The sequence below is a fragment of the Anser cygnoides genome, chromosome 5 (genome assembly GCF_040182565.1).
Source record: "Anser cygnoides isolate HZ-2024a breed goose chromosome 5, Taihu_goose_T2T_genome, whole genome shotgun sequence".
NCBI classification, from domain to species: Eukaryota; Metazoa; Chordata; class Aves; order Anseriformes; family Anatidae; genus Anser; species Anser cygnoides.
Window position 1 is genome coordinate 60,292,066 of NC_089877.1, and position 24,639 is coordinate 60,316,704.

At 48.7% G+C, this 24,639-nt stretch overlaps 1 protein-coding gene and 1 long non-coding RNA gene across 3 annotated transcripts in view; one reads left to right on the plus strand and one right to left on the minus strand.

Annotated features, from left to right (window-relative positions):
• HIF1A (hypoxia inducible factor 1 subunit alpha) overlaps positions 1-5,619 on the minus strand; it is a 29,688-nt gene extending 24,069 nt beyond the window's left edge. For both annotated transcript variants that reach the window (XR_007164083.2, XM_048066025.2), the window contains exon 1: positions 5,331-5,619. Coding sequence is in view for 1 of the 2 variants with exons in the window: in XM_048066025.2 (XP_047921982.1) it covers positions 5,331-5,365 (35 nt within the window). In the remaining variant the exon portion in view is untranslated. The remainder of the gene's footprint in view (positions 1-5,330) is intronic.
• A 5,571-nt stretch (positions 5,620-11,190) lies between these two features.
• LOC106037206 (uncharacterized) lies at positions 11,191-20,450 on the plus strand. The gene is made up of 4 exons (XR_001207860.3): positions 11,191-11,303; positions 12,222-12,304; positions 17,682-17,817; positions 18,092-20,450. It is a non-coding gene; the product is annotated as an uncharacterized lncRNA (long non-coding RNA).
• The last annotated feature ends 4,189 nt before the right edge of the window (positions 20,451-24,639 follow it).

Below are 24,639 nucleotides of genomic sequence, written 5' to 3' on the forward strand. Positions count from 1 at the left end.
TAAACTGTATTTAAAAATACATATATGCTGGCATGTACTCACTTGACTTCATGTTTCTAAATTTCAGAGCTTAATTTTCATAGAGTTTTATTTTAAGATAAATAACAGATCTCACTAGAGGAAAAACTTAATAGCATTCACATCCAACTCTAATTTGGAAACCTGTATCTTTCCTGAATTTTCTGTCATTAATTAAAACGCAAAGGCTCCTCTTTTCTCCTGGGCCATTTCTGTAGATCCCAATGTCATAAACGCCCCAAGCACCTCCTGTTTCAGAGCGATACTCGGTGCAAAACAGATTCTCCTGCATGATCTTCTGCCTGCCCTAATACAAAAGAGGGTTCTTCAGAGAGGCTCCAAAATGCTCAAACTTTCTCAAATCCAAAAAAGAAAGGGCTGTTATGACATGAAAAGATGAGTAAGGCCTACGTTCTTTCCATGCATTGCCTAGGATTTTTTGAGACATGTAAACACCTGCCCATGTTGAGATAAAAGCAGCATTTGGGCTGATGACTCGCAATCTGGAACATTCCTTCCTTTTGGACATCAGCTAGCAACACAAGAGGTGGGAAACAGGTTACTACACCTTACTAAGGTTCTTGCAAGATGTGTTTTTGTTTTGAAGTTGCTTTGTTTTTAAAGAACACACATGGTAATCTGATCTGTATTTGCATCTCCTTGAAAGGGCAGTATCATCAGGAAAATCTGGGTACTCCCGTTGCCACTGCTGAACCAGGCGGTACCTCCCACCTGGGTTTACTTCACAATGCATAAGAATTATTTTGTTGGCATATCATAACACCAAGCTCTTCACAAATAAGTGGAGACAATACTGCTGATTTTTTTCCCCTACAGTACACAAAACTGAATACACAAACCCAGCGGTTTCTGCGATACAACATCCCCCTGAACTCTGGAAAGTCTCATGAGAACCCAGCTGAAATCCAGCCCTCTAACACGCATTAGTGTAATTTTATTACCGCGCAGAACGAACGCACAAGAATTTAATCCATTTTGTTAGATCGGCTCGGTGAGAGTCTCCAAGGCTTTCAGATCAGAAGCACACCGAAGAACAGGCACACTCGTAGGAACCTCAGAACGGCTCGTGCTTACACCACAACACTGCTGACATTCGCTGGCGCTGGTAAGAGTTGATTTTGTTCCTTTTCCACTTCGCCATCAGCAATCAGAGTCCTGGAAACAACTTTATGAACTCCAGGCATACAATTCAAGGATACGAAGGAACAAAGGTCTACGAGCTGTGCTCACAACATGCAGAGGAGGAAGTAAACTCTGGCTGTTGCATTGCTGCCCAGTCTTACTCTTGGTAAGAGGACGGCCTCTCTCCAGGAGGCAGCAGGATTGGCACGGCACCGCGTGTCCACCCCGCTTCGCAAGGCTTACAGGACCCTAACATAGGCTTAACCTAAGCTAAAGAAGCCCTCGATGGCCATTCCTCAGGAAAGAGAAGCCTACTAGAAAATGGGGATCGCAATTAGAAGAGGAAATAAGGTGGATTATCAACTTTACACCTCTGCCTTTAAATCGATAGTTCGCTAATTGCCAGGCTTTGGGTGCCATGACCAGTGCACAGCTACATCTGCCCTCCCCACTGCCCAAGACGCGTCAAGGTAAGCCTCCCGAGAAACAAATAACATTTATACAGAAGGTAGCTTCCCAAAAAAGCTTTAAACTACATAAAATGAAAGCCTTTTACCATCCCAGCCCCCCGACACATCTACAGCAGACCTCTCCACAAGGACCACTCGCGGCTGTTCCAAGCACGCCAGCCCAAGGGCCCCAGACAGAGCAAGTGTCACTGAACAAAACCCAGAAATCTTCTCCTCCTGCTTCCATGAACGTGTTGCCAGATACTCAAATCTCCACTGATACAAGCAGACCAAAGCGCCAAGAGTTCAAAATTTTAAGAAGTGTATCTGCAGCAGGCAAACCCTCCCCAGCTGTTCCTCCCTGGTTTTCTGTGCCCCGATAACCATGAGGCAGAGCTGCAGCAATGTGCTGTTGCCTTCATCTTTAGCGGGCACTGAAAAGTAGATTCCAATCACTTTTACTGAAGACACTTCAAAACCATTTTGTGTTTGAGGAAGTGACAAAGAACAGACAACTCAGGCAATGCCATTCGAGTCCTAAGGCAAGCCAAACAATCCAGAAAAATCCAGAAAGCAGTAAAAACAACCACTTCTATGTAAGCCATAAACCACTCTCCCCTCCCTGTACCTGCAAGTAGATTCTGCATAAGATTTAGAAAGTTTTCTCCTCTTCATACAACACAGAAAGGTACAGTCATAGTATATACAAAAGGGTTTTGTATTAGCTTTCAACCCCATTAACAGCAGCTCACTACCACCAGCACTGAAAGAAATCAACAGGCAAAAAGCAGTGTACAATCCTAAAAACCTCACACAGGTTTAAGAAAGCCAGCAGCAGTCATTGCCCCTTTCATAGGCAGTGGCACAGGACCAGGGCTTCTCGGCCAGATTCTGGAGCTGGACCACAGTGGCAGAGACAGAACAGAAAAAAACCCTGGTCTTTCAGATCATCCTCTCAGATACCAGACGATACAGTTCAAGTCCCAACTATGAGAAACTGAAAAGCTGAAGTTTTTCTGCAAGACGCTCAAGTCAGGATATTAAAACATAGTGCTTTACACCATCTTAAGTCCCAGACTGGGCACTCAAGAAAATACTTTTTAAAAACCTTCTGCTTGTCATTTTTATTTAGCACTCATACCATTACATATATATATTTATGCTACAAGTAAGGACTTAAAACAATCCAAGATTCATTTTTCCAATCTATTTACCAGCTGCGGGCCCTTACCAAAGCAACTAGTAACCCTAAGTGGTGCATTTACTTAAAGCGTTGCAAGATGTGCTCTCCTAATAACAAAGTGTCATACCACAGAACTGAGGAAAAACTTTTCATGGCATGAGCCATCTGTATACTACAGTTCGTTAAAAGAAAATTGAGAAAGTCAAACTTCTATATAAGAGCCTTAAATTTGACTAAAATTGGGAGTTAATAAGCAAGCAAAGCTCCCAACAATGCTCTTTTATTCACTCTATATGCAGAAACAAACTGAGTCCTTGCAACACATGTGAAAAAAGATCAGGAGCACACAGAAGTGACCCAGGTACTGAAGAACAGCTAAAACCCACAGAGCCGGCAATACATAACAGCATTACCATGCATACAGGGGGGTCAGGATTCCCTAAGAACTCAAATGAGATCTGCAGAAGTTCGGGACTGCCTAACAGAATGGGTTCAACAAACCCGTAAGTGAATCTGTGCTAACAGTTAATATGATGATGAGATTTCACTTATGTAAGAATGAGGGACACACTGGGTCAAATTTCATAATTTCTGCATCCCACAGCACATAATTAGCAAACAACAAGCTTCACTTTAACTCTCAAGAGCTAAACACTACCCAAACACAAGCACACAGAGGGATGAGGAGCGAAACGAGCCCAACACATGGTGAAAGCAAGGCGCACTACATCTACAATCAGCCAAAGTTTTATCATCGAAGGACAGTCTGGAAGGTATTTTCCCCACAGGTATCCTGAACAGGGACACTGGCAAACCTAAAGCCTTCTAAACAACCCCCGGTTCTTGAGCAATGCTTGGGATTTTCAATAAGTTCTCTTGTGAGCTCACATCCTTCCTTTTTTGCTTAGCCATCTTTGCTCAACTGCAGACTCGCGGCCCCAGGATGAGCGTACCACAGACACAGCTTTATGTTTTAATTTAAAACATACCCTACAACAGAGGTAACCTCAATATTCCTTGCTATTTTATAAGAAACATTCCCAACCTTGAACTCGGTCTACAGGAAGCAGAAGGCAACAAATGCTCCTTCTTAAGCTCTCCCTTTAGGAAGGGCAGGATAAGCTATGCATACTGATTCTTACATTCTGAAGAAAGCAGATTACATCCAGGACAAGGAAATTGCAAAAAAAAGTACCCAAGCGGGACAGAATGGTAAGTAAAAAATAACAAACGCTCGAGGACAAAGCAAACAGCAAGAGAAGGAAAAAAAAAAAGTCTCAAAGCCCCTTTCCAGCCTTGCCACCAAATTAGGCCAGCAGAGCACAGAACAGAACAGTCATTTCTGTGGCAACATTTTCTCGGCGGCTTCTCAATAGTTATTAGCTTTGAGAAGAAGAAGAAGAAGAAAAAAAAAAAGGTTACAGGACCGTAGATATTTCATTAGACTAAAATCTCCTGCTCCTCCACCCCACCACTCTCACAACTCGAAATCATCGTTCAGATGGTACCGCCCTGGAGGTGAAGCCCAGGGGCACAGCACGCCGTATTCCCCAGCCCCACGCTCTGCGGACACAGCTCGGGCTCAGCACAAAGCTAAACATCCATTTTAAAGGCCAGCCACTCAGACTCCCTTCCAACGCGACTTATACGCTTCATCCTCACTCCATTTAGCCCGCTCGGATGCCCTCCTGGTACAAAAGCAGAGATAACCCATCTAAAAAAGGGCATCGGCATCAATACAAACAAACGCTGTTTTCTGCAGATGGCAATTACAGCAATTAATCCCTCCACGAAGCACGCTGGGGGAGCATCCAATCGAAAAAATCCGATCACCTAAATACTCCAACTCCAGAACTTCGCTACGTAACAAAAGCTTTCAAGGCTTTTATTTCCCCCCCCCTCTTTCTAATTTGAGCTAGCAATCCGCGGTGAATTATTCATACTTCTCAACTCACATTGTTCGGCAGCCCTCCTCCTCCTCTCCCCCCCCCCTTTGCTTTTCTCAAGCTCGGCAATCTAAAATCTTCCCTTTCCGAACAAAACCCGGGCAGAGCAGGGAACCAAAGCCTCGGTGGCCGCCCCCCGTGGAGCACACCCGATCCCACCTCCCTTTTCCCGAAGGACCGCGGTCGACCCCAGCACGACCATTTAGGACCCCACCGGACCTCCCACAGCACCGGTGCCGAGCCAGACACACACGTTTCCCCTTTCGCCACCCCGTCCCCGAGGCGCTTCCCCCAGTCTGGGTTTTTAATTACGAATACACCCCGCTGTAACCCGCCGCCCCCAGCCGGCCGGGCCGCGGGGCGCTGAGGGGCCGCGGCTCGGGAGCCCCCCGGGCAGCGGGGAGCCGGGCTCCCCCCGCCGACAAAATGGCGACGTGGACGAGGAGGAGGAGGAGGAGGAGGGAGGATGAAAGAGCGAAGCGCGCTGCGGGGAGCCGGGCTGGGAGCGCGGGCCTCGGCCGTGGGAAGGGAGGAAGGGCGGCGAGGGTGAGGAGGGTGAGGAGGGGGATGCCCACCCTCTCCCCCCGGTACCTTTTCTTGTCGCTGACGCCGCCGGGGCTGTCCATGGCGGCGGCCTGGCGGCTGCTGCTGCTGCTGCCGCTCGCTGCCTGGCTCCGGGGCGGCTCCAATGGCCGCCGAGGGGCGCGGAGATGGCGGCGCGGCCGGGAAGGGGCCGGCGCTGGGGCCGCGCGGAGCTCAGAGCATCGGGGCAGGCGCCGGGGCCTGCGCCGGGAGGGGAGGCGCGGGAGGAGCCGGGCACGGCGGCGGGGACGGCGGCTGGAGGCGGCGAGGGGCCGGCCGGGGCTGTGCGCGGCGGAGGAGGAGGAGGAGGAGGAGGAGAAGGAGGAGGAGGCAGAGGCGGGCTCGGCCGGCCCGGGCCCTGCGCTGCGCCAGTGAGGAGAGGCGGCGGAGCCCGGCCCCTCGGCCGCCGGGGTCAGCTGAGCAAACAGCTGGGAGGAGGGGGCCGGCGCTTCACGTGGAGAGCTGTGTGCGGGGCGGGACACGCGACATCTCACGACACGACACGACACGGGGCGCGGATCGCCCAGCCGCCCACCGAGCCCCGCCGTGGCTCTGCCCCCGCACGGTCAGCGGGAGCCGAAATGCCACACGCCGCCCCCCCGGCGCGCGTCGCTTCTTCAAATTAAATTTTTTTAAGCCTCTCATCAATTCTTAGCTCCTCTTCCCCAAAGTCATAAAGGCGGCCAGCTAACGAGCTTAAAAAGTCACGTTAATTAAAGAGAGCCAGGTGGGCCAGAAGGGAGAGACACGGACAGTTAATCACAGCCGAAGCAAGCTCTTACCACTGAAAAAAAAACCCACAATTTTTACCCCAAACACCCAAAGCCGGGAGGCAGGACGGGGGTTGTGGGGGTGCTGCCTGCCCCCACAGCCGCCCACGCGTGTCCGTGTCCCCGCTCCGTGCCCGCCGGGGCGCGCCCAAGGGTGGCCGGGGCCGGGGGGCAGCGGCCGGGGCCGGGGGGCAGCGGCCCGGCAGCCCCCGGCAGCCCCCGCAGCCGGCTCCAGGCTGAGCCCGGGGCTCCTGAGGAGCCGTTGCAGCGGGGCTGGGGGCTGAGGGCAGTGTGGTCGCCTCCTGGCCCGAGGGGAGGCAGCCCCGGTGTGGGCGCTGAGGGGTAGCCTCTGGGATGGAAAGCCGGGGCACGCTGCAGGGAGGGAATTTATGGCCGAGGTCCACGCGTTTAAAATTAAAGGCTCCGCAGCCATCTCAGCTATGTTCCCTGAGTCATAAGTGTTTTCAGTTCTGTGGAGAGGTGGGAAGGGTACAAGGGGACTGCAGGGAGCTCCGGGATTCCAGGGGGGCTGAGGGGAGGCCTCATGGCGGCCTGCAGCTCCCTCACGAGGGGAGCGGAGGGGCAGGCGCTGAGCTCTGCTCTCTGGGGACAGCGACAGGACCCGAGGGAACGGCATGGAGCTGGGACAGGGGAGGGTCAGGCTGGGTGTGAGGGAAAGGTTCTGCACCCAGAGGGTGGTCGGGCACTGGGACAGGCTCCCCAGGGCAGTGGTCACGGCACCAAACCTGCCACAGTTCAAGAAGCACTTGGACACCGCTCTCAGACACATGGTATTAATTTTGTGTGATCCTGCGTGGAGCCAGCAGTTGGACCCGATGATCCTTGTGTGGGTCTCTTCCAACACAGGGTATTCTATGATCTTGTTGGTTTCCTCCAACAGGAACTATAAGTGATCATACGGAGCTGAGCCATATGACACTACTCAGTCGCCATATGACACTTCTCAGTTCACAGTTCTGCGGTAATGATACCTTTTAAAAAGAAGCTTTGACAGGCGTATGTAACATCCTTGCCCTGCTGTATGTACATGTAATGTTGTAGGAAACACCTGCAGGGCAAAATGATGTCGTTACAGTACTGTATCTTCCTAACATTTCTGCAGTGGTCTCTGAGCTTCCACGTAATGAGCAGTCATTTTTGCATACAGACATGGCTTGTTTTTAATTTCTTTTGAAGAAAAAGCAGTGACCGTGACATTTAATAGAAATCACAGGAAGCGTCTATATGACAGGAAATCACAGGAAGCCTCTGCCTGCACCAGTCTGAGACGCAGAAGAGACACAGGTGCTATAGACTCCTTTTATTCCTTTAAGGTTTCTCATCCGCATACTGCCAAAGCCCAGCTTTACTTAGCTTATGAGATGTGACAACACGATAGCCCGTGGCAGTGTGGCTGTGGACTACTGCTATATTTATTGTTCTGTGCTCACTGGTGCCTCAGGAAGAGAAATAATCAGAACAAGACTCAAACTCGGGTCTCCTGCATAAGTACCAAGAAACCAAACAGAGGAGCTCACAGACACCTCATCTTTCCAAATGAGTTATAGCCAGTTAATGCACTCCTGCACAGCAGCCCTGCACTATTTTAATACAGTCTCAGAGTCACCTTAACAGCCACCGAGGAGTTCCCCTGGTGAAACAGGGGGATGCACTGGCAGGGGCAGAAATGTCAAACACAGTTAAGTGCCACCTTCCCCACCAGAGCCCCTGTCACTGGGACACACCAGGGGAGTTTTGGTAGTGAAGTGTTGCTAGCAGAGGTACTTCCCATGCCTTAGAGGAGGCTGGTGCAACTCTGAGCAACTGTTTCAGCTTCTCTAATGTGGGTGTGAGGATGAAGTGGTTCCTGATGAGCTGCCACACAGCAGTGAAAGCCTGCTTTGCACTTCAACTGCGGTCTCAGTGCTCACACAAAGATGATTGTGCTCTCTTTAGAGACCAAGCAGCACCAATGTGATCCAGACCAGGGGTAGCCTAGCTCTAACGCTACAGAACCCACCTGATCCCACTCAGCACTCTTATTTTCAATCTTTTAGCTGTCACTCCTTTGCATGATGATTAATTTTGGTGCCTATAAGCACTGATCTTTCAGGATTCATTTGTACAGATTTATTACCATTATCCAAATTTACATACTGTACAATGCATCGAAACAGTTCCTCGTTGAATGCTCTCATGCTAGGTTCTGATCATTTTTAATAATTGAGGCACCAAAGCCCTAGATGTGTTAGCAGTCTCTGAGCAGAAGACACTGCAGAAAAATCTCGGTGTACAAATTACTAACATTGCTCAATTTAATTGTTCAAAGATGTCGGACTTCCCAGCATGAACTGGCTGAGGAACTGTGAATAAGTGTTGTGGTCTCCTTACTAGACACATTTCTCTCATGCCAAACGTGCTTTCCCCAAGCCCATAATAAAGAACACTGCATCAAAACCCAATTGTGTTTCAGGATGATGTTAGTGGAAACTTGTTCAGCAGTTAAACATTTCATGCTACAGAATCTCTAGGGGGATGTTAAGCAAATATTCTCCCCACCATCCTCCCCTTTATTAAACTTTTGAGTCACTAAAACTCTGCATATACATTTTCTTTTCCGCTTTGCCAGTGGCCGATAACAGAGCCTTATTACAGTATAGCACACTCACTTTTCCTGATCTTTATTGCTGTGCTAAGTTCATACTCCAACTTACGTTAAAAGAACTTCCTGAACAAAATACTGTTTGCATATGACTAATTAGGGCAAATGCAGAGAAGGCGAGCTGATGAGTCGGCAAGTGGCTCGGTGAGGACAGTGGCAGGGATTCAGCAGCAGAACAAATCAATGCAAAGATGTGAGATATGCTCCCGTCTGTGGCTTCAGATCTATCTGCTGATGGGCTGAATATCACCACGATGGGCACTGTGTGCATTAACTCTCGGGACCCTATCACACCCTCATCAATATTGACTGGCAAAACTTCTGCTGACTCCAGTGGGAAGAAGTTCAGGGCCTTAATTTACTCAGGAATTTTTCTTCCAAAGAACACTTAGATTTTCTGAGTATGGACTTCCCAATGGGGGGTGTTAAAGAGCAGCAAAGGCTCCCTCCATTTACGTCACTCGAGTTGGTGACGCACATCGCATGGGGTGCCACTGTGACAAACCACCGACAGCTCTGGCTTTCCTGGGCTTTCACTTGGCAGCACAGGGAATTTAGGGATTTAATGTTCAGCGATTCAATAAATAAGCACGATGCTACAGTGAAGAGAACATACCAATCTATCAATATCTGGCCACAAAACATGCCATGCCCGCAGAGCCCCTGTGGGAGCATCTACCTGAAAGGGAAGTGCCAGAAGGTCTCTAAGGCTGTGCAGCCCCTTGGCTCTGCTGCACACTCGCTATCAGCAATCTAAGGCTCGTTACTGTGACTCACCGTGCTTAACAATGCCAGAATCTGAGATGTCTGATCGCCAGCTCCTTTCACAATAGAAAAGTGAAGTGAAATTTGAATTAAATTCAAACCAAAACATTGATAGTGAAAGGCTAATGCTGCTGTTACTCAGAATATTGTCTGAAACAGGAGCACACAAGGGGAGTCAGAGTCTCTCCTTGGCATCTGTTATTTCCACTGGTCTTTTCTAACTTTAGTTCCTGTCCTTCTTGTGCCAGGATCTTATTTATTCTTCTTTTCACATTTGCACAATATATTTGTTTTAAACTATGACCACCTCATAAAGCCTGCTTGACTCAGTGCACATTCAGACATTTGGAAATACTCTCCTGACTTTGATTTCTGCACAGAGAAGTACACCAATGTGGCTAACAAATTCTGCAGTATAATAAAAGCACTATGTCCAATTCAGTGTAATTAGATTTGAGGGAAGGATTTTCTACCCATGAAAGGAATTCACCAGATGAAAGCATGAGGCAAGCATGTGCTCGGCAGGCTACGCCATGCAGTTTCACCAGTTGGCTACCTCCTGCCAACCCCAGGCCACTCCTGGGCAGATATTGCAAATCGTATGGTGGTTTTCCTGATGTGGACAAAAAGCAGGATGGAATTTTGAAATTATCCTTACAGAAAAGAAGGGTTTGTGGTCGAAGCCCTGGATGCTTCGGTTACAGGCTTCCCGCGGGACGCTGTACAAATCATTCAGAGAAAGGATTTCAGATCTCATTGCTGCAATCCTTTGCCACACGCTGAGCAGAGGAGTTCACGGTGTGCCAGGCATGGAGTTCGGCTCCCCATGCAGTGCACAGGGAGACCTGGGGACTCCAGGAGTCCTTGGGGACTCAAAAACTAGCTCAGCAGAGAGCAGCTGAGATGACCACAGCGGGAACACTGAACAAGGAGCACTGCTTGGATCTGCGGCTGAGCCAAGGCCAGGTCCAGTTTTTGGCCTTCAGGATATTTCCCCCTCTTCAGCTGTTGTCTCTGGCCTGCATTTGGCACCATGATGGGACTCGGAAAGAGTAGCCAAAAACCTAGGGGCAGAGCAGGCTCTTGGGGTTCAGAGATGTGTATTCCATCTCTGTCCCGTCCATCACAGACCAGCTGCGGTACCCGCATGGGGAAACCTCGCTCCTCTCCTCTGGGAGCTGTTTCCCTTTGGCCCCTTAACTCCTGTTTACAGAGAGGCACCTGGGGACGTGGGGGAGCTGGGCTTATATCCTTACTCCAGATCAGGCAGAACAGAGATTTGGGCACAGGTTTGCCCCACTCTGCATTTGGAGGTGCAGAGCTGCCTAAACCACAGGTTTGGTGCTCCTCATCTCGGTCCTGAGTCCCTTTGAACACCCCAGGCGCTGTCTCCCTGTCCGTCTGTCTTGCTGTGTGGCACAGGGACACAGACTCTTCCTCCTCCTCCTCCTCGCCTCGGCTCCCACACCCAGAGCACAACTTTCTCATGAGGCCGCAGTGACCAGCGCAGCACCGTCTGTCATCACACAAACAAGCAGGGCACCGGCTGTTTTTACCTGTGACCAACAAAGTGTTTTTAACCTACGTCTCAGAAGCCAGCAAGACACTCCCAATCTGCCAATCAGCCCATAATACCTCATACCTACCAGGCTAGTTTTACTTTCTTCTTTGCCCAGCTTCCCTTTTGAAGGTACTACAAACGCAAGTGAAATGCCTTGAGAACACACGGGGGAAGCCAGAGCAGCAGCCGGCAGAGGCAGCACGAACCCTGCTACAAGTCCGTGCGTAAGTTATAACCCAGAGCAGAGGGAAAATGCGTGTCTCAGAAGGCGCAGTGGTTTCAATTTCAAGCAGATATCTGACTCCTACAGCCACTTATGATCAGCAGCGACGTTTTGAAAGAAGTTTCTTTTTCCTCTTTTTGATCTTTTTCATCCCTCCTACCGAGCCCTTTGTTATGTTACAGCCTGGACCGCAAGTTTCTCACACAAAGCAAAAAAGGCTGAAATAAATGCAAAGATGAAATTGAACGGGTTTCACTTGTAATTAAAATGCAAAGGGGAACAAACTATTTTACCCGATCAAACATTGGGAACCGTTTCAAATTCTGTTTTCTTCCTGTTTTGGCATTAAAACACGCTTTCGAACGATACAGTTTGTTAAGTGTTTCTACTTAACATTTCCCCAACTTGGATCTAGCTGAAACACAAAGGACTTGAGGTTTTGTTTGTTTGTTTGTTTGTTTTCCCGCAACACATCAAAAATGCAGTGCAAGCTTTAATGACTACGTCTGTTATAACATGCCTTTTGGAGGGCTGTAGGCATTTATGGGGGAATGAGGTAATTAATATATTACTTAGGCATGCAAAGACAAGTTAGAGGCAGCTGTCTCTCTTCGCTTGATATGGCAACACAATCATTAAAACAATGGCTTCTTACATCTGTTTTTTTTTTTTTCTTTGTGTTCACGGACCGCTCAGGTTGTTTTTTTGAAGGCAAAGCTTCAGGAGATCGCCATATTTTCAGGACCAGTAATTTCTGTCTCAAACACACTGTTCTCTCATTTATTTGAAGTAGCTACATGAAAATCAATACCTCGATCCCTTTAAGGAAATGCTGGTATTAAAATAAAGTCAAGAACTCCCACGTTCTAGTCCCGACCTCTAAAACGTGACTTTTATAGAACATCCATTTCTCTTTCAGACTCAGGTACTGCGGCGTCTGGGGTCCACAAGGGGGTGAAGGAGGTCTCAGGTCGCACCGCATCCTGCCTTGCGGAAAGCCAGGTGGGTAGGTGAGGGGCGATGTGTAAACCCGTGTTTCTAAATCACAGGGTCGAGGAGCTGATCGTTGCTCTAGGCAGAAATAAGCACTTTGCCAGCCTGATAACAAGAGAGCTGAGACACAGCAGATTACAGTTCCTTTAATTTTCTTCCAGTTAATTAAATGATCAATTGCAGCGTTGGCTTTCAGCCATGGCAATGCCAGCTTAAGTGAGCTCTCCATTTTATGAGAGGATAATCAATAGGCATCATTCACAGTAGCATTACAGGTTTTTATTTTAAAGCCAAATATCAAAATGCAGAGCAAAATAGTTCTGTATTCAAAGCAAGTGGAGATCTTCTCCTACCCCCAAAACATCCTAATGAAGGGAAAGATGGCACTGTAATTACAGCTTTAACTTGGGATGTGTTTTCACTTCTCTGCTTACCATAGACTTCCTGCATGACCACAGACAAAACACTTAGGCCCAGATATGCAAAGATATTCAGGCAACTGAGATAAAAATCAGCTGGAATTGTGTACATAAATAGTTTGTGGATTTGGGCCTTTGTAAGAGAGACTGAGCTCCCCATTTACTAAGGGGTAGCAGTCACTTCCCAGTGCTGCAGCAGAACTGCTACGAGTCACGTCACAGAAGACATTGGCCAAGTCAGAGACCAGGAAAGGCAGCAACTGAACACCTGCAAGGTATTCGACCACAAAGCAGCATCTGAGCATACTGCCCAGTGTCTTCTCGAGGTGTACTCAGTGCTACCAAGTGCTACCCACCTCCATCAGCAACATCTGGATCCCCCCTTTGCTTGCTTCCAGATATTCCTTGGTTCAAACTCTTTTTTTTTTTTTTCCCAAGGACGGTAGCTGGAGACACTACGGAGAGCAGGAAGGGTAAGGTGTGGGGCAGTGAAACAAGGACCACCAGCACTGGGCTGTCAGTGCAGGTGGGAAAGTTAAAGACAAATTTTTTAAGGCATATCATGGACTGGGGGCATTCCCATACTGTTAATGATGAATTCGGCAGTCCTGTCAGGTTATGGTAGTTTGGAGCTAACAAGCACAGCACTCAGAGGACAGGAGAACCCTGGGTTCATATGTCAAAAGATGTCAAGACAGGATGGAAAGTGTCTGCCAAGGAACTAAGTAAGCAAAATTCAGGGCCATAATGACAAAGTTGGTGCATCAAACCTCTCTTTGCTATCTGAGATCAAATGTTAAGTAATTAAACTGTTTATCAATAAGAGGCAACTCATGAGCGTGGGAAACAAAGATCTCATAGCAACTGGATCTAGATAAGAATGACCACAGACCTCACCATTTTCAGAACCAAATGAAAATTTGTTTATGCTGCCAGCTTTTGCTCAATACAAGTCTTTAGTGCATATAGGTATTCATGCACCCAACAGACAAAGATATATGCAAACTAATCAAGTTTTCTTTTTCCTGTCTTGGGAATAATAATAATAATAATAATAATAATAATAATAATAATAATAATAATAATAAATCTAGTTCATGGATGTGATTTTCAGCTTTAGACACTTGAGGAAACCCTCAGTTCATCATGACCAAAATACCTCACCAAAATCTAGACAGCAAAGTCAGCAAGTAGTTAGTTCCATTTCATCACTACTTCCTGTCTGCTGCCATTATTAAAAAAAAAAAAAAAAAAAAGTGCAAAGGAGCATACCAATAGCAGCTCTGACACTAATTTATGTTACTAAAACTGCTGCACAAAGCTGAGAGGAAACAGTACTGACAGCAACCTCCCCCAGGTAAAAGCAAGCACAGTACAACAGCTTGTGGGTTATTGATAGGACTAGCATTAAAACGAAGCTATATTCTCCCAAAACAGCAACAGAAGAAATCTGTTTCGCAAAGCAGAGCATGGTTTCTGGAGAAGGAGGGATCCATCCAGCCGCAACAGGAATGTTTTTGAACTGAAAACAAACAAACCCAAATCAACCTATTAGGCACCAAGGTCCGCAGGAGAGACCATCGATGCAAACTGGACCAGGAATTCACAAGCCAGAGAGTCTCAGCAGCAGCAGTTAGAGGTGTCTGTACTCCTAGAAGTGGTTTATTGGGCAGGAACATACGCCTGGCTCCAGTGCACGTGGTGCAGAGCTCACCTGGTACTCTCAGCCTGACGTGTCCAGAGCCCCGCACCCTCACCCGTCTCCCAACCATCCCTAGGGCTTGGACAGACAGAGAAAGGCCTACAGTGGTAGTATTAGGCAGAAGAAACACATCGGTGATATCTCAGGCTCTTCTGTAGCCCACCTGAGACTGAGCAATGCCTCTCAGGGGTGCAAGGTGACCCCAGCTCTGTGCTTCAGGCGGTGCCACAGCAGGACGGGCAGGGACAGCCACGCTGCTCCAGCTGTGTGGCTTCTCAGTGGAAAAAAGGAAGCGTAGCCACAATAACAAAAACCAGCAGAAAACACCCCTTCCTCCCTCACAATGCAAACAAGCAGGCTTGGCTCAACCAGAAGGTCAGCTCGTTGCCAGCCCATTGACTTCTTCAAGATCACGTACACAGTCAGTGAAACTCCCAGGGATGCATCCCAAGTTTCCAAATTCACAGATCTGTGCAGTAACCACTAATCTTCCTGGCAGGGATTTTTACAGGCAAAAAGTCCCTCGCTTTTTTTTTTCCCTTGTCAAGAAGAGACAAGTAGCTAGCATCATATGACTTTATATTTTCCATGTAAAGCAAACTTATCTTTAAAAAAAATGGGTTGAAAATGATTTAAATAAGCTGAAAACTATCAAGGAGCAATGTTTATTTGGCAAAAAAAAAAAATAACTATAATAAAATAAAATAGTTATCTCATGTCCAGGAGCGCTCCTTAATTTGAAAAGTTTCCACATGACCTCAGGGTTTCTGGAAAATGTATGAACATCCTGCAGCATCTGCTGCATATGATGGTAAAGAAATTGCTACCGTAGCCACATGGAAACAGTAATGAAGTTTCTGCCTGTGATTTCTGAGGCAGCACAGCCAGGCTGCTTTTTTTTTTTTTTTTTTTTTTTTTAAATAAGCATTTAACTCATGCATGCGCATGCTCACCTGAAGGATGCTGCTCCACACACGCAGCCCAGTTGCTGGTGGCAGGGTTGGGGCCGGTGCCAGTTTCCTGGGGCTGGATGTGGCCAGGAGTGCCGGGTGTCAGAGAAATCAGGCCACGCTCCTGCAGCCTCATAGGAGGGGTATGAGGAAAAGAGCGTTTCCTGGAGTTAGCTAACACATCTGACCAGAGAAAGTCAATCTCATCGATGATTATCTCTCCTTCTGGTGGCCCTCTCTAATCTCTCCTGCCTGGGAGGCTCCTCCCAAATGCCTCATTGCTAAACAGCAATTAAAGCACAAGTCCATTAGCAACCCTGTATTATAAAATGGCTCGCAAGCCGCAGAGCACTGCGAAGCCTGTCTGTGACAGCGGGGCTCTGCCTCATATCTGTCTGCTTTCCAGCACCAAGAACATCCATCACTCACCCTGAGACCTTGTCAGGGTTCTTGTCCCCTCACAACTCTGTCCCAGCCTTTACAAAGCGCCCAAGCTCTCAGCGCGAGGCTGGCCGAGGGAGGCCGGGACACGGGCTGGGCCCTGCAGCGGGTGACAGGAGACGGCCTGGCTGATGGTGACAGCAGGCCTGGGAGGCTCTGGCCAGCTCTTCAGGTACCGCAGGAACGGGGACAGTCTTGATGGAACAGGAACAATTAGAAAAATGGGCAAGAGGAGCCCGTTGCTCACGTCCTTCCTGAGGTGATTTGGTCTCATTTTGATTTAGAGCAAACTACAGCACATATGCCAAGAGATGTGCTTTCGGGAAAAAGTATTTCTGGGCAGAAACCAGCCCCTGAGTCCATCCAGCAGAAAGCAGCTTGGCAGAGAAGGACTGGGAAGTCCTGGTGGACGCCAAGTTGAACATGAGCCAGCAATGTGCCCTTGCCACAAAGGTGGCTAATGGCATCCTGGGCTGCACTGGGCACAGCACGGCCAGCAGGCCAAGGGAGGTGATCCTTCCCCTCTGCTCAGCCCCGGTGAGGCTGCACCTGGAGTGCTGGGTCCAGTTCTGGGCACCCCAGTACAAGAGAGACCTGGGCATACTGGGACGAGTCCAACAGAGGACCACCAAGATGCTGAAGGGACTGGAGCAAAATGTCCTGTGGGGAGAGGCTGAGAGAGCTGGGGCTGCTCAGCCTGGAGAAGAGGAGATCTGGGAAGATTTTATCCATGTCTGTAAATACCTGAAGGGAGGGTGCAAAGAGAATGGCTCCAGGCTCTTTTCAGTGGTGCCCAGTGCCAGGACAAGAGGCAATGGGCACAGACTTGACACAAGAGGTTCTGTCTAACCATCAAGAGGCACTTCTGTGCTGTGTGGGTGACAGAGCACTGGCAAGGGTTGCCCAGAGAAGCTGTGGGGTCTCCTCCTTGGAGATCTTCAAAAGCCATTTGGGCACGGGCCTGGGCAACCTGCTCTGGGTGGCCCTGCTTGAGAAGGGGCTTGGGCCAGAAAACCTTCAGAGGTCCCTGCCAACCTCAACCAGTGTGTGATTGATTCTGTGATGCCGCAGAGCCTGGCAGGGCAGGGGAACCCAGCACTTTCCTCTCCAGTTCTCAGCTTGTCCCCGGACCGTGGGCCCAGATGTGACACCCTACATCTCCATTTACACTACCAGGAGTGCAGCAGCTTGGACCAGGGTCTTTGTAAAGCCAGGGTGCAGGGGTTTAAATGAGAAACCATCATCTGCTGTGCTCCGGGGGTGCAGGTGTGGCGAGGGGAGGATGGGCAGTGAGATGGAGCTAAATTTGTAATCCCTGCCTTCACAAATAATCCCTGCTCTCACGAGTGATCTCTGACATTTTGCTCCAGCAGGTCATAAACATCTTCTCTCCCGGTACAAAAATGGGACATTTCTCCAAAACATTTTGTATTTGGCTGATGCTGCTGAATGCAAGAGCTTCCACACAAGCCATTTCCCCTTTGCTGCATCATTTCTTCTGCATATCAGCATGGCTGTCACCATTTCCCCTCTTATGAAAGAAGGCGATAAAGAGTTATTTGGAAGGCATCTGTGAGAGCAGAGTGAGGGTCTGGGCTCCTTGCTTGTTTGCACACTTGGAAAGGTGACAAGGCAAGCCAGGGAGGAGAGAGGTTTTCCCTGGGCATCCTGCTGAACTGTCCTGGGGAGGTCCCCGAGGTACCAACCAGCACAGGGGGTGAGGAAAAAAGGATGGAGGTGACTGGAGAGCACAGGGATAGTAAACACATGACTCAGGGGCGAAGCGGTTTCAGCAGAGGGATGGCAATGCACAAGCAATAAAATGGGAGCTACCAACACCACGCTTCCTGTAACCACACACCACACTTGCTCAGCTTTCCAGGAGGCACCAGGGAGAAGAAGGAGGGATCTGCTGAGGAGCCATGGCACGACCCGTACCAAAACATCACCGTGGACACAAAAGATGAGGAGCAACTCCCATCACAAACCCAGAGGGATGCCTGGGGCCAGGTAAGTGTGAGAGGGGCCACAGGCAAGAGTGCATGAGTGAGGGGTGGGAATGGGATACAGAGGGGCTCAGTGGTGCTGGGGATGCGCAGCCACCCCGTCGGGGCCTGTCTGCTTCTCCTGTCTAGGACAGAGGATTTGTGCCAGGGCAGACAGCCAGCGCCACTCGCTGAGCACTGCTGCTTCTGGAGCGGCGCTGCCATCGCTGCTTTCGGCTGTTTACTTTAATAAATGCTCTTCGCAAGCGGCCTTTTAATGGCATCTTTTGCCTCTGGAGGATGTGACGCGTGGTAACAGCCTGCAGAAACACCCGCCCGTCTGTCTGCAGAAATAGCCCGAGCAGGGGGCTGTCTCCTGAGTCACGCTGGAGAAAGCGGTGAGCTGGCTGGAGGCGACCCAAAACCCCTGAGTTTCGCAGAGACCGGCGGGGGAAAGCATTGCTCCTCGTCCCGCGCAGCCTGATCTGCTGCCGGCTGCCCCGTGCTCTGCTCACACTCGTGAGATGTGTCTTGTGCTTTCCTGCACAGGGATTTACTGACGTCGGCAACTCGCGGAAAGCCACCGGATATTAAAAAAAAAAAAAAAGGCACCGGGATTAAAAAACATGAAAAATATAAAATATTAATAGCAGCGTTGACTTTTAAAAGACTTGACATAAGTAGAAAATGGAGTTGGAAAGTTTCATAAAGGTTTAAAGGATGGATTGTATTTTGTGGCAGAATACTGCTCTCTGTGACAAGCGTGGAGGGAGCATCTGGGGGCAGAGGGACCCGATGACACACATCTGCCTTCATGTGTATTTTGGAACATGATTTATTTGTGTTCATTGAAATGGCAGCTTTTCTGGTAATTTCTTCCTTTCCTAGCAAAGGAGCCTTAATCTCCTTACTGGAAATTGTACTATTTATGCAGCAAATCCTGCCTCTGAAATTGCTTGAGATCACGAGTTATGTAACCTGAACAGATGGAGTTTGACCATTTTTTTTTTCCTGTTTGTCAATTCATATTACAGTCTGAACAGGCTGCAATCATTTATCAGCTCATTTGCAGCGTAGACAACATAGAGTAAGGAGTTTAAATATGAAGTTAATATACTCACGCGTAGGAATGCTTACGCCAGTGACGAACCATCACTGAACAGCAGTGATAATAATAATGCTTATTAAGGACTTTCCTCATTCTTATGAACATAGTAAGCATTATGCATATAGTAAGATGCGCATTATATCATGACAATCACCCTGCAAAGACATGAATATGGCTGTATTTACACAGGGGAGAGGTGTGATTATCTGCAGCGATGGTGTGAAGGTAGGTCTCTGAGAGTGTCTGTGAGATCAAACAGATGAATAAGGGGGAAGGAGGAGCTGCAGAAGGGCTGGAGAAAAAACAGGCCGGGGAAGGCAGCCAGAGTGAGAGCCCTGATTAATGCTGCCTGGTTCAACCCTTCAGCAATATTAAGTCTTAAAATGATGAATCGTCCACCCAGCTCCCAGCTGATCACGTGCATGCCCTATAGAAGCCAATACATAACATACAACACGCAGTTTTAAAATTCACTTTAGCTTAATGGTCCTTCTGTTAACACTCATGAGCAAGCAGATAAAATCCTGAAGGGCTCAATTATGCTTGTAGAGATTGTATCTTTTTTTGTTACTAATGTGGCCGTTCTTATTACATGTGAGTTTAAACTAAAGTGAATCAAGGCCACAGGGAATTAGATGGAAAAAGATGATGAAAAGGGACGGGAGGGAAAGGTAGCAAGCAAAGGTTATTCCAAAATAAGATAAATATACATGACATCTCTCGGTGTCCTTAAAATTGAAGGGGGCTTGATCAGACAAGTTTAGGGGAAAGGGAGAAAAAAAGAATATTTTGAGCACAAATCTGGTTTTCTATCAAGCCAAAGTTCAACCAGGGCTAAAAAAGCCACCAAGTTTAAATACGGTCTCAGTCCAACCACATTATATACTTTTATTCCGTTCTGTGGGAATGTTCAATGTGACGCACTTGCATATTCAGGACCAAACTGCAGTCTAAGGCTCAGCCCACGTCGAGCAGCTTTGCTAGAGGAGAGCTTTCAAGAAAACCTCAGAAAGCTGAAACGGAGCTCCTGGTATGATGCAGCACTTTTTTCCAAAGTAAAACCGAAACAGAGGCACGATGCAGCCACCAAGGCTGCTCTTCTACACATCCATGGGTGCAGTTTTTCCTCTTTTTTGGGCCGTTGTGGAGCAGTGGCTCCCGAGGCACCCCAGTGATGCTGTGAGCAGGAGCTCACCTCCACGCTGCAACAGCACCGTGGTCACGCTGGGGGGGATGGCAGCAGCTCATGTCTCATCACAGGATAAAACCTTCTGGTTTGATCCCATCTTTCATTTTGCTTAGACCTAAATGCATCCTCTGGTCCCCCTTTCAGGTTCCCCTTTCAGGGGACCAGCCTAAAAGATTTAGCCAGGGAGCTGCTCGCAGCCAGAGGCAGCTCCATCAGCCCCTTCCTACCCTCACTATTGACAACAGAGCTTCCTCTAAAAACACTTCAGATCAGGACAGCAAAAACCAACTCAACAGGAGCTAAGTGCTTAAATCCACATATGGCTGTGGCCTCTAAATTCCCCCAGCCCCTCAAACTTCAAATTTTCCCGTTCGTAATGTATTTAAGACTGCAGAGACAGCAACAGATTTTAATGAAGCATCAAGTGATGGAGGCTGTTACAAAGACAAATCGATGGCAGAAGGAATGAAAATTTCAAAGCCAGCCCTGATTTTAGCCAGGGAATTGCCATTTCTTGTGCACAATGCTATGCAGCACCTCAACCTGCTTTCTTCTGGGCTGGGGGCTTTACATACCTTGTACTACTGATCTAAGAAAAAATATAATGGGTTTATAATCCATTCTGGGTCCTAGCCAGCGATTAATATAGTCAGATGCTTTTCTATTAGAAAAAAAAATCAGATCCCCTTTTTTATTTATTTTATTTTGTTTTCCATAAGGAAAGAAAGCACACAAGCCCGTTCTCCTGCTTATAAATGCATGTAAATGTTTAGCTGAACAAGAATTTGCTCAGGCTTATGAAGTGCTCTTTCTTTAGCATAGCTTTCCCCCGGATGATGTAATTTACTTGACCGGGTATTTTCTACTCTTGCACAACTGTGTTAGTCGAGCTAAGCAGCTTAATCTGAGCGCCAGCCTGGCACGCGGTTTGCCAAAAGGTTGTTCAGTGCCCTGCGAAAAGATCTGCTATTTTTGCGAGGCAAAAAGATTGCTTGTCTGCGCCCGAGATGACTTTCAGATGGATGTCAGTCTGTTTGTGTGTAAGTAGGTCTCGGAGCCCCAAGGACTCGCGGGCTGGCTCAGCCAGACGCGGTCGGAGCAGTTACCTAACAGAAGCGGTGCTAAGAGCAGAAAAATGCTGTTTTTCCCCATTTTTACGACGGCTATCCCGGGTCAGAGGACTTAAAGGGAGCGGCCGTGATTTTAAGGGAGCACCCACAGCCCTGGCTGTGCTGACAAGATCCTGCCTAAAACTTCAGCGCCGTGAAGCTCTTGATTTTAGAGCCTGGGTTTGTGGGGGACTGGGGAAGAAAAAAGAGGGAGAAGAGAAAAAAATAGATTTATTTTTAGTGGGTGAGCTTCTCAGACAGGGGAAATGGGACAGATTGATCACCTTCAGAAAGCACATTTCATTTAAAACTACAGCACAGGCTGCAGAAGGTTTGTCCTGTCTGTAAGGCACTACAAAACGCTTCAGCATCGCTCCGTTTGTCTGCCCTTAGGGGTGGGATAATTAAGGCTGTGCTGTCTGAACCACTGATTTTTTGGTTCACTGATCAAAAACTTGCTTAAAATCAACTCGAAATGAAAATTCCGCTCCTTGTTTTGCTGGGGTTTGGGGGAAGCTGACCTTTTTCTGTCTTTCACTCCAAATTATTAATGCGATTCAGACAATATTCAAGGAAACGATTTGTCATTAGGACTAGGGGTGTTCCAGGAAAAAACAAACAGACAAACAAACAAACATCATGAGTAGTTTTATCACTGTAAAAGTACTTCCTAAATTCAACTCTGGTGTCTCTGAAACTGCCTGCTCTTGCGGTGACATTTCTGCCTGGACTGCTGCTGGTCTCTGTATTGATAGGCAATTCCTCCCTATTTCTGCATATCAAAGACTTAGATTTGGTACATCCAATCACATCTCCCTCTTGTGGCTACATCCAAGGACTAAAACAACCTGCTGCTTATTGTATGGGATTACACAGGTTGCTTCTTTTGCTAGCACTTCATTTTCCAGCACCAAACCTCGCTGACGACAGTACGGGGATGTTTGAGAGGCTGCAGCACAATTTCTTGCCTTGTGTTTGCCAACAAGGTGCCACCAACTGCACCGGGAACACAAATTCCCCAGAAAGCAGGATGCAAATCTCCGAGTCCCATAGCACTGGCGTTTGGGCTTGGGGACAACGATGTCCAACTGCGGGGCAAGAGCTGGAAGGTCCTGGTAACCCCACGCCACCCCAGACAGCTCGTCATTTAGACAAGTCGCAGCCCAAGCCCAGCTGAACAAAACCAGTAAACAGGCAACCCCACAAAACTCGGTCTTCATAGGAAGTTCTGCCCCCCAGGGCTCTTCCAGAAGTTTCCCCCTAAACAATAACACCGCCGCAGATCAGCGCTCCCCCTTTGGGTTTTACAAATAGCTGCTTTTATAACGATATTCCTTCTCCTGCTAACGGTCTCACAGCAAATGATATCTCATTTTGATGAGGAAGCTCTTGAGCAGAAGCCAAGTTGCCCCAGGCAAAGCAGATTTTTATTTTTTTTTTCCCTACAGTTTAATCAGTAGGAAACTAAGAGGCCAATGCTGTGCTGCGAAGGTGAGCGGCCGCCTTGGGATGCGATTTTCCTTTCTCCTTCTCCCAACAACAAAACCAGGAGCCAGCAGTCACGCCAACACGAACCCGACCGTCCCAGTCCTCAGCCCCCCTCCATCAGGCTGACGGCAGCGCTGCTGATTCGGGGGCACGAAACAGTCCGCGGTCGGCCCACCTCTCATTTGCTAAAGAGTCAGCTCTACCTTTCAAGAGGAAATGGAGGACATGGTTCGAGTTCCCGTTTGTGTCCTTGCCGCAAGAGGAAGGCAGCTCCTGGGCGGCTCCTGGCAGCTGTTCAGACAGTGTGAAAAGCCACTGAAATTATATATATGTATTTTTATAGCTCTGCTGTCTGAAAGGGTCAAGGCTGGCTGCTGTGAGGGAAGGTGTTTCTAGACAAACATTAATGTGACGCTCTGTTTGCGGGAGGTGACTCAGCTACAAAAATATGTGCCTTTTATCACACATTTCTAACTCTGTGCAAGAGCAGGCGTGGGGACACAGCGCTGCTTATTCTGCGGTGGGATCCAGCTCAACCTCTCCATCCAAACGACGTTTATCTTGCAGGGAACGGAGCTTCACCTGGTGTCACACCGTACGGACTACATGCTTTGCAAGGGGCATGTACCCAGTCTCTGTGGCTGGCGGTGTTTTGGAGCTCAGCCCTTTACATAGGGTCACCCCAGGCTGAGAGCCACAGGGGCTGCGTTAGCTGGGACTTTTCCTGCCCTGTTCTCATCGGGATCAGCCTGAAACTCAACCCAGCGCCTTGCCTGGACCCCTAACAGCCCGGGACAGGCTGCTGAGAGGTTGGATGGATGAAGGCAAACCCCATTACGGTGAAGGAGTTTGATGGGGTGGCTTCAACCCCATGGGGATGTGCCACAGGCAGAATCACTGTCCCCGCTCCCCTTTGCAGATCCAAAGCCCATGGGGCGGATGATCAGGGCTGCTGATAGGGAAGGAGCATCTTCCAGCCCGGCCTTGGATCTCGGTGACTTTCCCAGGAAGGAAACGAGAGGGTGGCGAGGCACCCCGCCACCTTTCCCCAGGTTTCCTCCTTCCGAGAGTCAGCACTTTATCATATCGCTGCCGGAAACTATTTAAAGGCTCCTTAATTAGGCTGTGGTCTCGGGCAGTTCCTGTGCTGACTGCTAGATGGGCCTGGGCGATACCACGTGGTTCGTTCTGTCAGGTGGAAAAAGTTTTTTGTGTAAACCGCAGCGAAACGGTGCCTTTGGCTGGCTGGAGGTGGAGGCAAGCGGAGGAGGGATGGGGCAGTCGTCACAGGCAGGATTAGTTTGTTCCTGTCAGGTGCCCTGATAGGAAGCGACAGGCTCCGGAGGAGCTGGGCTTCTGCAGGGCTCACCTCTAAAGTGATCCCGATCCCGATTCCTGGTGCCTGAGCAGGATGGGAGCTGCATCTTGGAGGAAAGTCACTCAGCGTCTGAGACACTCGTGGGGTGTTTTGTTCTGCCCACGGGGCTCAGGGCCAGGGCAGCACTTTTTAATTTTTGGACCTGAAGTCTCACAAAAGCCTTTTCCAGGGCACCACCAGCTACCCCAAGCCATGCCTCGGGGCACCCAGCACTGCAGCATCTCCACCTCTTCCCCCACTGCGCCAGGGCTCCTGGCCACAGCCTCGGGAGCGGGGGCAGAGGAGGGTCTTTCATCTGCTTTGGGCTCATGGCAGAGGCTGAGTGAAAGCTTTAAATCAGTTGCTGAAACCATCGTTAAATTAAGTTGTCAGCTCAGCTGTTTGCTCAGCTAAGAAACCTGCTTTTCAGCTGGGGAACCTAGCTGGTTTCCCCGATGCTTGGGCCAAACCCCAAGCAAATCAAAGCCACATTTCCTGAGTTAGGTGGGGATCCAAAGCCAGAGGCTCAGGGACGTCTCCTTGCTGCCCCGCTCCTGGTGGATGTTTCCCCCATTCCCTACTCAAATCCCCACCAG